The sequence below is a fragment of the Ranitomeya imitator genome, chromosome 1 (genome assembly GCF_032444005.1).
Source record: "Ranitomeya imitator isolate aRanImi1 chromosome 1, aRanImi1.pri, whole genome shotgun sequence".
Lineage (NCBI taxonomy): Eukaryota > Metazoa > Chordata > Amphibia > Anura > Dendrobatidae > Ranitomeya > Ranitomeya imitator.
Genome location: NC_091282.1, coordinates 1240330930 through 1240348272, shown reverse-complemented (window position 1 = coordinate 1240348272; position 17343 = coordinate 1240330930). Strand labels below are relative to the sequence as shown.

Below are 17343 nucleotides of genomic sequence, written 5' to 3'. Positions count from 1 at the left end.
ATATTACAGAGAGACATACAGAGCTCACATCCAGACTATAATACTGGAAGAGACACACAGACCACACATCCAGCCTATTTTACTGGGAGAGACACACAGACCTCACATCCAGCCTATATTACTGGGAGAGACACAGAGCTCACATCCAACCTATATTACTGGGAGAGACACACAGCGCTCACATCCAGCCTATATTACTGGGAGATAAACACAGACCTCACATCCAGCCTATATTACTGGGAGAGACACACAGAGCTCACATCCAGCCTATATTACTGGGAGAGACACACAGAGCTCATATCCAGCCTATATTACTGGGAGAGACACAGATCTCACATCCAGCCTCTATTACTGGGAGAGACACAGAGCTCACATCCAGCCTATATTACTGGGAGAGAAGCACAGACCTCACATTCAGCCTATATTACTGGGAGAGACAGACAGACCTCACATCCAGCCTATATTACTGGGAGAGACACACAGACCTCACATCCAGCCTATATTACTGGGAGAGACACAGAGCTCACATCCAGCCTATATTACTGGGAGAGACACACAGAGCTCACATCCAGCCTATATTACTGGGAGAGACACAGAGCTCACATCCAGCCTATATTACTGGGAGAGACACACAGAGCTCACATCCAGCCTATATTACTGGGAGAGACACAGAGCTCACATCCAGCCTATATTACTGGGAGAGAAGCACAGAGCTCACATCCAGTATATTTTTTTTTATTTACGATTTTTCAGCATCAAAGGTGCCCTTCAAAGGGACTCTGTCACCCCCTCCAGCCGTTAGAAACTAAAAGAGCTATGTTGTGCAGCAGTAATGCTGCATTCTGACAAGGTGGCTCTTTTAGTCATTGGTGCAGTCAAAGCAGAAATAAAGCGTTTTATAATTTCGCAAAAATACCTGTCTTTAGTCATGGAGGCAGGTCTTAACCCCCCTGCTGCACACGCCACACTGCCGTCACTCAAGGCTTCTTCAGCGCTGGGCGCCGCCCCCTCCGCGCTGTTATCAAATCCGGCGCCTGCGCTGTTTTGTTCTGCCTGGGGCAGGTGCAGTTTCTAACGGCTGGAGGGGGTAACATAGTAACATAGTAACATAGTTAGTAAGGCCGAAAAAAGACATTTGTCCATCCAGTTCAGCCTATATTCCATCATAATAAATACCCAGATCTACGTCCTTCTACAGAACCTAATAATTGTATGATACAATATTGTTCTGCTCCAGGAAGACATCCAGGCCTCTCTTGAACCCCTCGACTGATTTCGCCATCACCACCTCCTCAGGCAAGCAATTCCAGATTCTCACTGCCCTAACAGTAAAGAATCCTCTTCTATGTTGGTGGAAAAACCTTCTCTCCTCCAGACGCAAAGAATGCCCCCTTGTGCCCGTCACCTTCCTTGGTATAAACAGATCCTCAGCGAGATATTTGTATTGTCCCCTTATATACTTATACATGGTTATTAGATCGCCCCTCAGTCGTCTTTTTTCTAGACTAAATAATCCTAATTTCGCTAATCTATCTGGGTATTGTAGTTCTCCCATCCCCTTTATTAATTTTGTTGCCCTCCTTTGTACTCTCTCTAGTTCCATTATATCCTTCCTGAGCACCGGTGCCCAAAACTGGACACAGTACTCCATGTGCGGTCTAACTAGGGATTTGTACAGAGGCAGTATAATGCTCTCATCATGTGTATCCAGACCTCTTTTAATGCACCCCATGATCCTGTTTGCCTTGGCAGCTGCTGCCTGGCACTGGCTGCTCCAGGTAAGTTTATCATTAACTAGGATCCCCAAGTCCTTCTCCCTGTCAGATTTACCCAGTGGTTTCCCGTTCAGTGTGTAATGGTGATATTGATTCCCTCTTCCCATGTGTATAACCTTACATTTATCATTGTTAAACCTCATCTGCCACCTTTCAGCCCAAGTTTCCAACTTATCCAGATCCATCTGTAGCAGAATACTATCTTCTCTTGTATTAACTGCTTTACATAGTTTTGTATCATCTGCAAATATCGATATTTTACTGTGTAAACCTTCTACCAGATCATTAATGAATATGTTGAAGAGAACAGGTCCCAATACTGACCCCTGCGGTACCCCACTGGTCACAGCGACCCAGTTAGAGACTATACCATTTATAACCACCCTCTGCTTTCTATCACTAAGCCAGTTACTAACCCATTTGCACACATTTTCCCCCAGACCAAGCATTCTCATTTTGTGTACCAACCTCTTGTGCGGCACGGTATCAAACGCTTTGGAAAAATCGAGATATACCACGTCCAATGACTCACCGTGGTCCAGTCTATAGCTTACCTCTTCATAAAAACTGATTAGATTGGTTTGACAGGAGCGATTTCTCATAAACCCATGCTGATATGGAGTTAAACAGTTATTCTCATTGAGATAATCCAGAATAACATCCCTCAGAAACCCTTCAAATATTTTACCAACAATAGAGGTTAGACTTACTGGCCTATAATTTCCAGGTTCACTTTTAGAGCCCTTTTTGAATATTGGCACCACATTTGCTATGCGCCAGTCCTGCGGAACAGACCCTGTCGCTATAGAGTCACTAAAAATAAGAAATAATGGTTTATCTATTACATTACTTAGTTCTCTTAGTACTCGTGGGTGTATGCCATCCGGACCCGGAGATTTATCTATTTTAATCTTATTTAGCCGGTTTCGCACCTCTTCTTGGGTTAGATTGGTGACCCTTAATATAGGGTTTTCATTGTTTCTTGGGATTTCACCTAGCATTTCATTTTCCACCGTAAATACCGTGGAGAAGAAGGTGTTTAATATGTTAGCTTTTTCCTCGTCATCTACAACCATTCTTTCCTCACTATTTTTTAAGGGGCCTACATTTTCAGTTTTTATTCTTTTACTATTGATATAGTTGAAGAACAGTTTGGGATTAGTTTTACTCTCCTTAGCAATGTGCTTCTCTGTTTCCTTTTTGGCAGCTTTAATTAGTTTTTTAGATAAAGTATTTTTCTCCCTATAGTTTTTTAGAGCTTCAATGGTGCCATCCTGCTTTAGTAGTGCAAATGCTTTCTTTTTACTGTTAATTGCCTGTCTTACTTCTTTGTTTAGCCACATTGGGTTTTTCCTATTTCTAGTCCTTTTATTCCCACAAGGTATAAACCGCTTACACTGCCTATTTAGGATGTTCTTAAACATTTCCCATTTATTATCTGTATTCTCATTTCTGAGGATATTGTCCCAGTCTACCAGATTAAGGGCATCTCTAAGCTGTTCAAACTTTGCCTTCCTAAAGTTCAATGTTTTTGTGACTCCCTGACAAGTCCCCCTAGTGAAAGACAGGTGAAACTGCACAATATTGTGGTCGCTATTTCCTAAATGCCCAACCACCTGCAGATTTGTTATTCTGTCAGGTCTATTAGATAGTATTAGGTCTAAAAGTGCTGCTCCTCTGGTTGGATTCTGCACCAATTGTGAAAGATAATTTTTCTTGGTTATTAGCAGAAACCTGTTGCCTTTATGGGTTTCACAGGTTTCTGTTTCCCAGTTAATATCCGGGTAGTTAAAGTCCCCCATAACCAGGACCTCATTATGGGTTGCAGCTTCATCTATCTGCTTTAGAAGTAGACTTTCCATGCTTTCTGTTATATTTGGGGGTTTGTAACAGACCCCAATGAGAATTTTGTTACCATTTTTCCCTCCATGAATTTCAACCCATATGGACTCGACATCCTCATTCCCTTCGCTAATATCCTCCCTTAAAGTGGACTTTAGACAAGACTTTACATAGAGACAAACCCCTCCTCCTCTCCGATTTTTACGATCCTTTCTAAACAGACTGTAACCCTGTAAGTTAACTGCCCAGTCATAGCTTTCATCTAACCATGTCTCGGTTATTCCCACTATGTCAAAGTTACCTGTAGATATTTCTGCTTCTAGTTCTTCCATCTTGTTTGTCAGGCTTCTGGCGTTTGCGAGCATGCAGTTTAGAGGATTTTGTTTTGTTCCAATCTCCTCACTGTGGATTGTTTTAGAAATGTTCTTACCTCCCTTCTGAGTATGTTTTCCTGGGTCGTCTTTGTTCGAGTCTAATGTTTTTCTTCCCGTCCCCTCTTCTTCTAGTTTAACGCCCTCCTGATGAGTGTAGCGAGTCTTCTGGCGAATGTGTGTTTCCCAGGTTTGTTGAGGTGTAGTCCGTCTCTGGCGAGGAGTCCATCATACCAGTAATTCACACCGTGGTCCAGGAATCCAAATCCTTGTTGTCTGCACCATCGTCTTAGCCAGTTGTTTGCATCAAGGATCATGTTCCATCTCCTGGTGCCATGCCCGTCTACTGGAAGGATAGAAGAAAAAACTACCTGTGCATCCAGTTCCTTTACTTTCTTCCCCAACTCTTCAAAGTCCTTGCAGATTGTCGGTAGGTCCTTCCTTGCCGTGTCATTGGTGCCAACATGTATCAGAAGAAATGGGTGGACGTCCTTGGAGCTGAAGAGCTTTGGTATCCTATCGGTCACATCCTTGATCATCGCACCTGGAAGGCAGCATACTTCTCTTGCAGTTATGTCCGGTCTGCAGATGGCTGCTTCGGTGCCTCTCAGTAGTGAGTCTCCCACCACCACCACTCTTCGTTGCTTCTTGGCTGTACTTTTTGCTGTCACTTGTTGCTGTGTGCCCTTTTCTTTTTTGCTTGCTGGTATTGCTTCATTCTTAGGTGTGCCATCTTCATCCTCTACAAAGATTTGATATCGGTTCTTCAGTTGTGTGGTTGGTGATTTCTCCATGGTCTTCTTGCTTCTTTTGGTCACATGCTTCCACTCATCTGCTTTTGGAGGTTCTCTGACACTTTTTGCACCTTCTGTGACCAGTAGAGATGCTTCTGTTCTGTCTAGAAAGTCTTCATTCTCTTTGATGAGTTTCAAAGTTGCTATTCTTTCTTCCAGACCCCGCACCTTTTCTTCTAAAAGGGCCACTAGTCTACACTTCTGACAGGTGAAATTGGATTCTTCTTCTGGTCGATCTGTGAACATGTAGCACATGCTGCAGCTCACCATGTAGGTTGTCACATCTGCCATGTTGCTCCTAGATCCTGCTGACTTGCTGTGTGTTTTCCTTCTTGTGTAATCTACTCAGCCAAGCTCTCTTGCAATAATGTCCTCCAGGCAAAAATTCGCGCGCCATAAGGCGCGCGGTTTGGTGATGCTTTCGAAGCAGCTGGTCCCGGCTGTACCCAACGATCTTCTAGCTTAGGGAGACTTCGCTTCTCCCAGAAGGCACCTGGAATATGCAAATTAGCCTCCTGAAGCTTGAATCCCTGGTTTGGTGATGCTTTCGAAGCAGCTGGTCCCGGCTGTACCCAACGATCTTCTAGCTTAGGGAGACTTCGCTTCTCCCAGAAGGCACCTGGAATATGCAAATTAGCCTCCTGAAGCTTGAATCCCTGGTTTGGTGATGCTTTCGAAGCAGCTGGTCCCGGCTGTACCCAACGATCTTCTAGCTTAGGGAGACTTCGCTTCTCCCAGAAGGCACCTGGAATATGCAAATTAGCCTCCTGAAGCTTGAATCCCTGGTTTGGTGATGCTTTCGAAGCAGCTGGTCCCGGCTGTACCCAACGATCTTCTAGCTTAGGGAGACTTCGCTTCTCCCAGAAGGCACCTGGAATATGCAAATTAGCCTCCTGAAGCTTGACTCCCTGGTTTTGACAGAGGGGTGACAGAGTCCCTTTAATGGAGAACTACCTGCATGTATCTTCTGATATATAAAGATCTGCCATACAACAACATTTATGAGTTGTCCCTAAGCCAAGTCTCCTGCCAATTTCTTTTAGCCCTGTCTAGAAATTTCTCTTTCTAGAATCTCTAGGTTTTCTCCTTGAATCTATTTTATCATGGACTGCAATACTTACCTTTGTCCACTGGATGTCACTATTGCAATCTTTTTAAAATCAACAGTGCATCAACACTAGTTTCTTCCAATTTGTAATATGAATAATTGTAAAAATAAGAATAAATATTCAATTAGCGTCTCCTCTAAATATAAATATGTAAACATGAGCTGGATATAATTTTTTTTATAGATTTTTTCTTCCTGTATAGTCCCTAGTCTCTCAGTCTTTTTAAGCAATTGCTTAAATACTTAGTTAAGCTGTGGAAGTGACTGAAAATGATAAGGTATATGATTCCATCAGATGGTAACTTCAATAGTAGGAAAAATTAATTGATGAAGATTATTCTGAAAAAATAACAATAAAAATAGCAGAGCTAGTTAGGGTTTCACCGTAACACATGGACCCCGATATATCAATTGCGTTTTTTTAAGTCACTTTTTTTCTTTTCTGACTTTTGATATTCATTGATGTTTTTTCATCAACGTCTTTAAAATGGCGCACGAGGTACAGGAATTTTGCGCAAAGTCAAAAATGTTCTTTATTTTTTATTTTAATCTTTTTTGCGACTACATAACGTTGCAAAAATTGGCTGCAAACATATCCGGGAAGGAGGACATTTGTCCAACAAAAGTGTGACTTTTTGAAAAGTTGCAAAAAGTGAATTAGATGAAAATATTTGAAAATAAAAAAAGAAAAACATATAAAGTAAACTTTATGCAACCTTTACATTAACTATGATTTATCACACTAGACAAGAAATGCAACCCCTAGAGATTCACAGGTGTAAGGATGCTGATCGGGTCAGATTTCGCAAAGCCACATTTGTCACGTAACTCAATAATGACAAATCTTATTGTGGTTTTACATAGGAATGCAAGAAAAGTGACTTCATCATCTTAAAGGGGAACCATCACTTGTAACAAAAATAAATATATTTTACCTGTTGAAAATGCCGCTGTTCTCCTGAATCCGGCGGTGTTTTTGTTTTCTTCCTAGGCCTCTCCGTTCCTGAGATACACCCCTTTGTTTTCTGTCTCTAAATCTAGGATTTTTATTTTTGTAACGCTAAGTGGGTGTGGTCTATAATTTTTTCTGTGGGCGTCGTCCAGAAGACCACACCCCCTAGATAATAAGACTAGACTTGGATACAGAGAAGAAAAGGCCATATCTCAGGAACCGAGAGGCGCAGAAACAAAATAAAAACGGCACTGGATTCAGGAGAACAGCAGCATTCACATCGCCTAAGTCACATATTTATGGTCTTTTTTACATAAATATTATTGCAGTGGTACAAAAATCAAAGCCTCTAACCCTTACACGTGCAGTTAATAAATCAGAGGTAGCAGAGGTGAACCCGTCATGTACAATTAATGGCAATGAGTTATGTGTGATCTCCAAAAGACTTCAAGTCACCTGGAACATAATCTGTGAGTTCTTACAAGGCACTGACAAACTCAGCACTGCTACATCTGTAGATGACAAACTGAGCACTGCTGCATTCACATAGTAAACCCAGGAGATCAAGTGAGCAGAGCCGTGCTATGAAGACTTGTCCACCATGTGTGTGGTCAGATCTACTCACATCAAACTCATTGAGGGCGGCAGCGAGCTCCCCGATGCCCGTGTGACCCTGCTTCTCATCAGTGGGGGACGTGGCCTGAGCCGCATTAGAGATGCCAGCTATCGCCTCCTGCACTTGTTTGAACACATAGTCCCGGTTGGCTCTTGTAGCGGCCACGTCAGGGTGGCGCAGGAAGGCTTGTGACGCCGTGTACAGCATGGTGGCATTCTTCTTCAGAGCCCCACGAGCTGCTGCCATCTCATCCCTGCAGTGAGGGTCCTTCAGCTCCTGCAGAAAAAAAGAAAAAGATCAAAGTGTGCGAGGAAAACGGCAACGTTACTACTACCAGGAGAAGCACCAACTGCTACATTGTTACTACTGGGAGCCACATGGATTACTACATTGTTATAATGAGGACCTACAAAGACTGCTACATTGTTACTACTAGGAGCTACACAGACTGCTACATTGTTACTACTAGGAGCGACACGGACTGCTACATTGTTACTACTAGGAGCGACACGGACTGCTACATTGTTACTACTAGGAGCGACACGGACTACTACATTGTTACAACTAGGAGCCACATGGACTGCTACATTGTTACTACTAGGAGCTACACGGACTGCTACATTGTTACAACTAGGAGCCACATGGACTGCTACATTGTTACTACTAGGAGCTACACAGACGGCTACATTGTTACTACTAGGAGCTACACAGACTGCTACATTGTTACTACGAGGAGCTACACAGACTGCTACATTGTTACTACTAGGAGCTACACAGACTGCTACATTGTTACTACTAGGAGCGACACGGACTGCTACATTGTTACTACTAGGAGCCACATGGACTGCTACATTGTTACTACTAGGAGCGACACGGACTGCTACATTGTTACTACGAGGAGCTACACAGACTGCTACATTGTTACTACTAGGAGCTACACAGACTGCTACATTGTTACTACTAGGAGCTACACAGACTGCTACATTTTTACTACTAGGAGCGACACGGACTGCTACATTGTTACTACTAGGAGCGACACGGACTGCTACATTGTTACTACTAGGAGCGACACGGACTACTACATTGTTACAACTAGGAGCCACATGGACTGCTACATTGTTACTACTAGGAGCTACACGGACTGCTACATTGTTACAACTAGGAGCCACATGGACTGCTACATTGTTACTACTAGGAGCTACACAGACGGCTACATTGTTACTACTAGGAGCTACACAGACTGCTACATTGTTGCTACTAGGAGCTACACAGACGGCTACATTGTTACTACTAGGAGCTACACAGACTGCTACATTGTTGCTACTAGGAGCTACACAGACGGCTACATTGTTACTACTAGGAGCTACACAGACTGCTACATTGTTACTACTAGGAGCTACACGGACTGCTACATTGTTACTACTAGGAGGTACACGGACTGCTACATTGTTACCACTAGGAACTACACAGACTGCTACATTGTTACTACCAGAAGAAACACAGACTGCTACATTGTTACTACTAGGAACTACATGGAATGCTACATTGCTACTACTAGAAGATACACAGACTGCTACATTGTTACTACTAGGAGCTACATGGACTGCTACATTGTTACTACTAGGAGCAACACGGACTGCTACATTGTTATAACTAGGAACTAGAGGGACTACTACATTGTAACTACTAGGATTCACACGGACTGCTACATTGTTACTACTAGGAGTTACACAGACTGCTATATTGTTATAACTAGGACCTACATGGACTACTACATTGTTACCACTAGGAGCTCCACAGACTGCTACATTGTTACTACTAGGAGCTACACGGACTGCTACATTGTTACTACTAGGAGCTACATGGACTGCTACATTGTTACTACTAGGAACTCCACAGACTGCTACATTGTTACTACTAGAAGATACACAGACTGCTACATTGTTACTACTAGGAGCTACACGGACTGCTACATTGTTACTACTAGGAGCTACATGGACTGCTACATTGTTACTACTAGGAACTCCACAGACTGCTACATTGTTACTACTAGAAGATACACAGACTGCTACATTGTTACTACTTGGAGCTACACGGCCTGCTACATTGTTACTACTAGGAACTCCACAGACTGCTACATTGTTACTACTAGGAGTGACACAGACTGCTACATTGTTACTACTAGAAGATACACAGACTGCTACATTGTTACTACTAGGAATTACACGGACTGCTGCATTGTTACTACTAGGAGCTACATGGACTGCTACATTGTTACTACTAGGAACTCCACAGACTGCTACATTGTTACTACTAGAAGATACACAGACTGCTACATTGTTACTACTAGGAGCTACATGGACTGCTACATTGTTACTACTAGGAGCTACATGGACTACTACATTGTTACTACTAGGAACTACAAGGACTACTACATTGTTACTACTAGGAGTGACACAGACTGCTACATTGTTACTACTAGAAACTACATGGACTGCTACATTGTTACTACTAGGATCCACACGGACTGCTACATTGTTACTACTAGGAACTCCACAGACTGCTACATTGTTACTACTAGAAGATACACAGACTGCTACATTGTTACTACTAGGACTTACATGGACTACTACATTGTTACTACTAGGAACTACAAGGACTACTACATTGTTACTACTAGGAGCGACACAGACTGCTACATTGTTACTACTAGAAACTACATGGACTGCTACATTGTTACTACTAGGATCCACACGGACTGCTACATTGTTACTACTAGGAACTCCACAGACTGCTACATTGTTACTACTAGAAGATACACAGACTGCTACATTGTTACTACTAGGAGCTACATGGACTACTACATTGTTACTACTAGGAACTACAAGGACTACTACATTGTTACTACTAGGAGCGACACAGACTGCTACATTGTTACTACTAGAAACTACATGGACTGCTACATTGTTACTACTAGGATCCACACGGACTGCTACATTGTTACTACTAGGAACTCCACAGACTGCTACATTGTTACTACTAGAAGATACACAGACTGCTACATTGTTACTAGTAGGAACTACAGGGACTACTACATTGTTACTACTAGGAGTGACACGGACTGCTACATTGTTATAATTAGGCCCTACATGGACTGCTACATTGTTACTACTAGGAGCTACACAGACTGCTCCATTGTTACTACTAGGAACTACAGGGACTACTACATTGTTACTACTAGGATCCACACGGACTGCTACATTGTTATAACTAGGACCTACATGGACTGCTACATTGTTACTACTAGGAGCAACACAGACTGCTACATTGTTACTACTAGGAGCGACACGGACTGCTACATTGTTACTACTAGGAGCGACACGGACTACTACATTGTTACAACTAGGAGCCACATGGAATGCTACATTGTTACTACTAGGAGCTACACGGACTGCTACATTGTTACAATTAGGAGCCACATGGACTGCTACATTGTTACTACTAGGAGCTACACAGACGGCTACATTGTTACTACTAGGAGCTACACAGACTGCTACATTGTTGCTACTAGGAGCTACACAGACGGCTACATTGTTACTACTAGGAGCTACACAGACTGCTACATTGTTGCTACTAGGAGCTACACAGACGGCTACATTGTTACTACTAGGAGCTACACAGACTGCTACATTGTTACTACTAGGAGCTACACGGACTGCTACATTGTTACTACTAGGAGGTACACGGACTGCTACATTGTTACCACTAGGAACTACACAGACTGCTACATTGTTACTACCAGAAGATACACAGACTGCTACATTGTTGCTACTAGGATCCACAATGACTGCTACATTGTTACTACTAGGAACTCCACAGACTGCTACATTGTTACTACTAGGAGCAACACGGACTGCTACATTGTTATAACTAGGAACTACATGGAATGCTACATTGCTACTACTAGAAGATACACAGACTGCTACATTGTTACTACTAGGAGCTACATGGACTGCTACATTGTTACTACTAGGAGCAACACGGACTGCTACATTGTTACTACTAGGAGCTACACGGACTGCTACATTGTTATGACTAGGAACTAGAGGGACTACTACATTGTAACTACTAGGATTCACACGGACTGCTACATTGTTACTACTAGGAGTTACACAGACTGTTATATTGTTATAACTAGGACCTACATGGACTACTACATTGTTACCACTAGGAGCTCCACAGACTGCTACATTGTTACTACTAGGAGCTACATGGACTGCTACATTGTTACTACTAGGAACTCCACAGACTGCTACATTGTTACTACTAGAAGATACACAGACTGCTACATTGTTACTACTAGGAGCTACACGGACTGCTACATTGTTAATACTAGGAGCTACATGGACTGCTACATTGTTACTACTAGGAACTCCACAGACTGCTACATTGTTACTACTAGAAGATACACAGACTGCTACATTGTTACTACTTGGAGCTACACGGACTGCTACATTGTTACTGCTAGGAACTCCACAGACTGCTACATTGTTACTACTAGGAGTGACACAGACTGCTACATTGTTACTACTAGAAGATACACAGACTGCTACATTGTTACTACTAGGAGCTACACGGACTGCTACATTGTTACTACTAGGAGCTACATGGACTGCTACATTGTTACTACTAGGAACTCCACAGACTGCTACATTGTTACTACTAGAAGATACACAGACTGCTACATTGTTACTACTAGGAGCTACATGGACTGCTACATTGTTACTACTAGGAGCTACATGGACTACTACATTGTTACTACTAGGAACTACAAGGACTACTACATTGTTACTACTAGGAGCGACACAGACTGCTACATTGTTACTACTAGAAACTACATGGACTGCTACATTGTTACTACTAGGATCCACACGGACTGCTACATTGTTACTACTAGGAACTCCACAGACTGCTACATTGTTACTACTAGAAGATACACAGACTGCTACATTGTTACTACTAGGAGCTACATGGACTACTACATTGTTACTACTAGGAACTACAAGGACTACTACATTGTTACTACTAGGAGCGACACAGACTGCTACATTTTTACTACTAGAAACTACATGGACTGCTACATTGTTACTACTAGGAGCGACACGGACTGCTACATTGTTACTACGAGGAGCTACACAGACTGCTACATTGTTACTACTAGGAGCTACACAGACTGCTACATTGTTACTACTAGGAGCTACACAGACTGCTACATTGTTACTACTAGGAGCGACACGGACTGCTACATTGTTACTACTATGAGCGACACGGACTGCTACATTGTTACTACTAGGAGCGACACGGACTACTACATTGTTACAACTAGGAGCCACATGGACTGCTACATTGTTACTACTAGGAGCTACACGGACTGCTACATTGTTACAACTAGGAGCCACATGGACTGCTACATTGTTACTACTAGGAGCTACACAGACGGCTACATTGTTACTACTAGGAGCTACACAGACTGCTACATTGTTGCTACTAGGAGCTACACAGACGGCTACATTGTTACTACTAGGAGCTACACAGACTGCTACATTGTTGCTACTAGGAGCTACACAGACGGCTACATTGTTACTACTAGGAGCTACACAGACTGCTACATTGTTACTACTAGGAGCTACACGGACTGCTACATTGTTACTACTAGGAGGTACACGGACTGCTACATTGTTACCACTAGGAACTACACAGACTGCTACATTGTTACTACTAGGAGCAACACGGACTGCTACATTGTTATAACTAGGAACTACATGGAATGCTACATTGCTACTACTAGAAGATACACAGACTGCTACATTGTTACTACTAGGAGCTACATGGACTGCTACATTGTTACTACTAGGAGCAACACGGACTGCTACATTGTTATAACTAGGAACTAGAGGGACTACTACATTGTAACTACTAGGATTCACACGGACTGCTACATTGTTACTACTAGGAGTTACACAGACTGCTATATTGTTATAACTAGGACCTACATGGACTACTACATTGTTACCACTAGGAGCTCCACAGACTGCTACATTGTTACTACTAGGAGCTACACGGACTGCTACATTGTTACTACTAGGAGCTACATGGACTGCTACATTGTTACTACTAGGAACTCCACAGACTGCTACATTGTTACTACTAGAAGATACACAGACTGCTACATTGTTACTACTTGGAGCTACACGGCCTGCTACATTGTTACTACTAGGAACTCCACAGACTGCTACATTGTTACTACTAGGAGTGACACAGACTGCTACATTGTTACTACTAGAAGATACACAGACTGCTACATTGTTACTACTAGGAGCTACACGGACTGCTACATTGTTACTACTAGGAGCTACATGGACTGCTACATTGTTACTACTAGGAACTCCACAGACTGCTACATTGTTACTACTAGAAGATACACAGACTGCTACATTGTTACTACTAGGAGCTACATGGACTGCTACATTGTTACTACTAGGAGCTACATGGACTACTACATTGTTACTACTAGGAACTACAAGGACTACTACATTGTTACTACTAGGAGCGACACAGACTGCTACATTGTTACTACTAGAAACTACATGGACTGCTACATTGTTACTACTAGGATCCACACGGACTGCTACATTGTTACTACTAGGAACTCCACAGACTGCTACATTGTTACTACTAGAAGATACACAGACTGCTACATTGTTACTACTAGGAGCTACACAGACTGCTATATTGTTATAACTAGGACCTACATGGACTACTACATTGTTACCACTAGGAGCTCCACAGACTGCTACATTGTTACTACTAGGAGCTACACGGACTGCTACATTGTTACTACTAGGAGCTACATGGACTGCTACATTGTTACTACTAGGAACTCCACAGACTGCTACATTGTTACTACTAGAAGATACACAGACTGCTACATTGTTACTACTAGGAGCTACACCGACTGCTACATTGTTACTACTAGGAGCTACATGGACTGCTACATTGTTACTACTAGGAACTCCACAGACTGCTACATTGTTACTACTAGAAGATACACAGACTGCTACATTGTTACTACTTGGAGCTACACGGCCTGCTACATTGTTCATACTAGGAACTCCACAGACTGCTACATTGTTACTACTAGGAGTGACACAGACTGCTACATTGTTACTACTAGAAGATACACAGACTGCTACATTGTTACTACTAGGAGCTACACGGACTGCTACATTGTTACTACTAGGAGCTACATGGACTGCTACATTGTTACTACTAGGAACTCCACAGACTGCTACATTGTTACTACTAGAAGATACACAGACTGCTACATTGTTACTACTAGGAGCTACATGGACTGCTACATTGTTACTACTAGGAGCTACATGGACTACTACATTGTTACTACTAGGAACTACAAGGACTACTACATTGTTACTACTAGGAGCGACACAGACTGCTACATTGTTACTACTAGAAACTACATGGACTGCTACATTGTTACTACTAGGATCCACACGGACTGCTACATTGTTACTACTAGAAACTACATGGACTGCTACATTGTTACTACTAGGATCCACACAGACTGCTACATTGTTACTACTAGAAGATACACAGACTGCTACATTGTTACTACTAGGAGCTACACGGACTGCTACATTGTTACTACTAGGAGCTACATGGACTGCTACATTGTTACTACTAGGAACTCCACAGACTGCTACATTGTTACTACTAGAAGATACACAGACTGCTACATTGTTACTACTAGGAGCTACATGGACTGCTACATTGTTACTACTAGGAGCTACATGGACTACTACATTGTTACTACTAGGAACTACAAGGACTACTACATTGTTCCTACTAGGAGCGACACAGACTGCTACATTGTTACTACTAGAAACTACATGGACTGCTACATTGTTACTACTAGGATCCACACGGACTGCTACATTGTTACTACTAGGAACTCCACAGACTGCTACATTGTTACTACTAGAAGATACACAGACTGCTACATTGTTACTACTAGGAGCTACATGGACTACTACATTGTTACTACTAGGAACTACAAGGACTACTACATTGTTACTACTAGGAGCGACACAGACTGCTACATTGTTACTACTAGAAACTACATGGACTGCTACATTGTTACTACTAGGATCCACACGGACTGCTACATTGTTACTACTAGGAACTCCACAGACTGCTACATTGTTACTACTAGTAGATACACAGACTGCTACATTGTTACTACTAGGAACTACAGGGACTACTACATTGTTACTACTAGGAGTGACACGGACTGCTACATTGTTATAATTAGGCCCTACATGGACTGCTACATTGTTACTACTAGGAGCTACAGGGACTACTACATTGTTACTACTAGGATCCACACGGACTGCTACATTGTTATAACTAGGACCTACATGGACTGCTACATTGTTACTACTAGGAGCATCACAGACTGCTACATTGTTACTACTAGGAGCGACACGGACTGCTACATTGTTACTACTAGGAGCGACACGGACTACTACATTGTTACAACTAGGAGCCACATGGACTGCTACATTGTTACTACTAGGAGCTACACGGACTGCTACATTGTTACAACTAGGAGCCACATGGACTGCTACATTGTTACTACTAGGAGCTACACAGACGGCTACATTGTTACTACTAGGAGCTACACAGACTGCTACATTGTTGCTACTAGGAGCTACACAGACGGCTACATTGTTACTACTAGGAGCTACACAGACTGCTACATTGTTGCTACTAGGAGCTACACAGACGGCTACATTGTTACTACTAGGAGCTACACAGACTGCTACATTGTTACTACTAGGAGGTACACGGACTGCTACATTGTTACCACTAGGAACTACACAGACTGCTACATTGTTACTACCAGAAGATACACAGACTGCTACATTGTTGCTACTAGGATCCACAATGACTGCTACATTGTTACTACTAGGAACTCCACAGACTGCTACATTGTTACTACTAGGAGCAACACGGACTGCTACATTGTTATAACTAGGAACTACATGGAATGCTACATTGCTACTACTAGAAGATACACAGACTGCTACATTGTTACTACTAGGAGCTACATGGACTGCTACATTGTTACTACTAGGAGCAACACGGACTGCTACATTGTTATAACTAGGAACTAGAGGGACTACTACATTGTAACTACTAGGATTCACACGGACTGCTACATTGTTACTACTAGGAGTTACACAGACTGCTATATTGTTATAACTAGGACCTACATGGACTACTACATTGTTACCACTAGGAGCTCCACAGACTGCTACATTGTTACTACTAGGAGCTACACGGACTGCTACATTGTTACTACTAGGAGCTACATGGACTGCTACATTGTTACTACTAGGAACTCCACAGACTGCTACATTGTTACTACTAGAAGATACACAGACTGCTACATTGTTACTACTAGGAGCTACACGGACTGCTACATTGTTAATACTAGGAGCTACATGGACTGCTACATTGTTACTACTAGGAACTCCACAGACTGCTACATTGTTACTACTAGAAGATACACAGACTGCTACATTGTTACTACTTGGAGCTACACGGACTGCTACATTGTTACTACTAGGAACTCCACAGACTGCTACATTGTTACTACTAGGAGTGACACAGACTGCTACATTGTTACTACTAGAAGATACACAGACTGCTACATTGTTACTACTAGGAGCTACACGGACTGCTACATTGTTACTACTAGGAGCTACATGGACTGCTACATTGTTACTACTAGGAACTCCACAG

General features: G+C 42.4%; 1 protein-coding gene across 1 annotated transcript in view; it reads right to left on the bottom strand.

The window, feature by feature from the left end:
• LOC138657394 (catenin alpha-2-like) overlaps positions 1–17343 on the bottom strand; it is an 805109-nt gene that overhangs the window by 94647 nt on the left and 693119 nt on the right. Inside the window, exon 6 of the mRNA XM_069745156.1 lies at positions 7468–7734. Coding sequence (XP_069601257.1) covers positions 7468–7734 — 267 coding nt within the window. The remainder of the gene's footprint in view (positions 1–7467; positions 7735–17343) is intronic.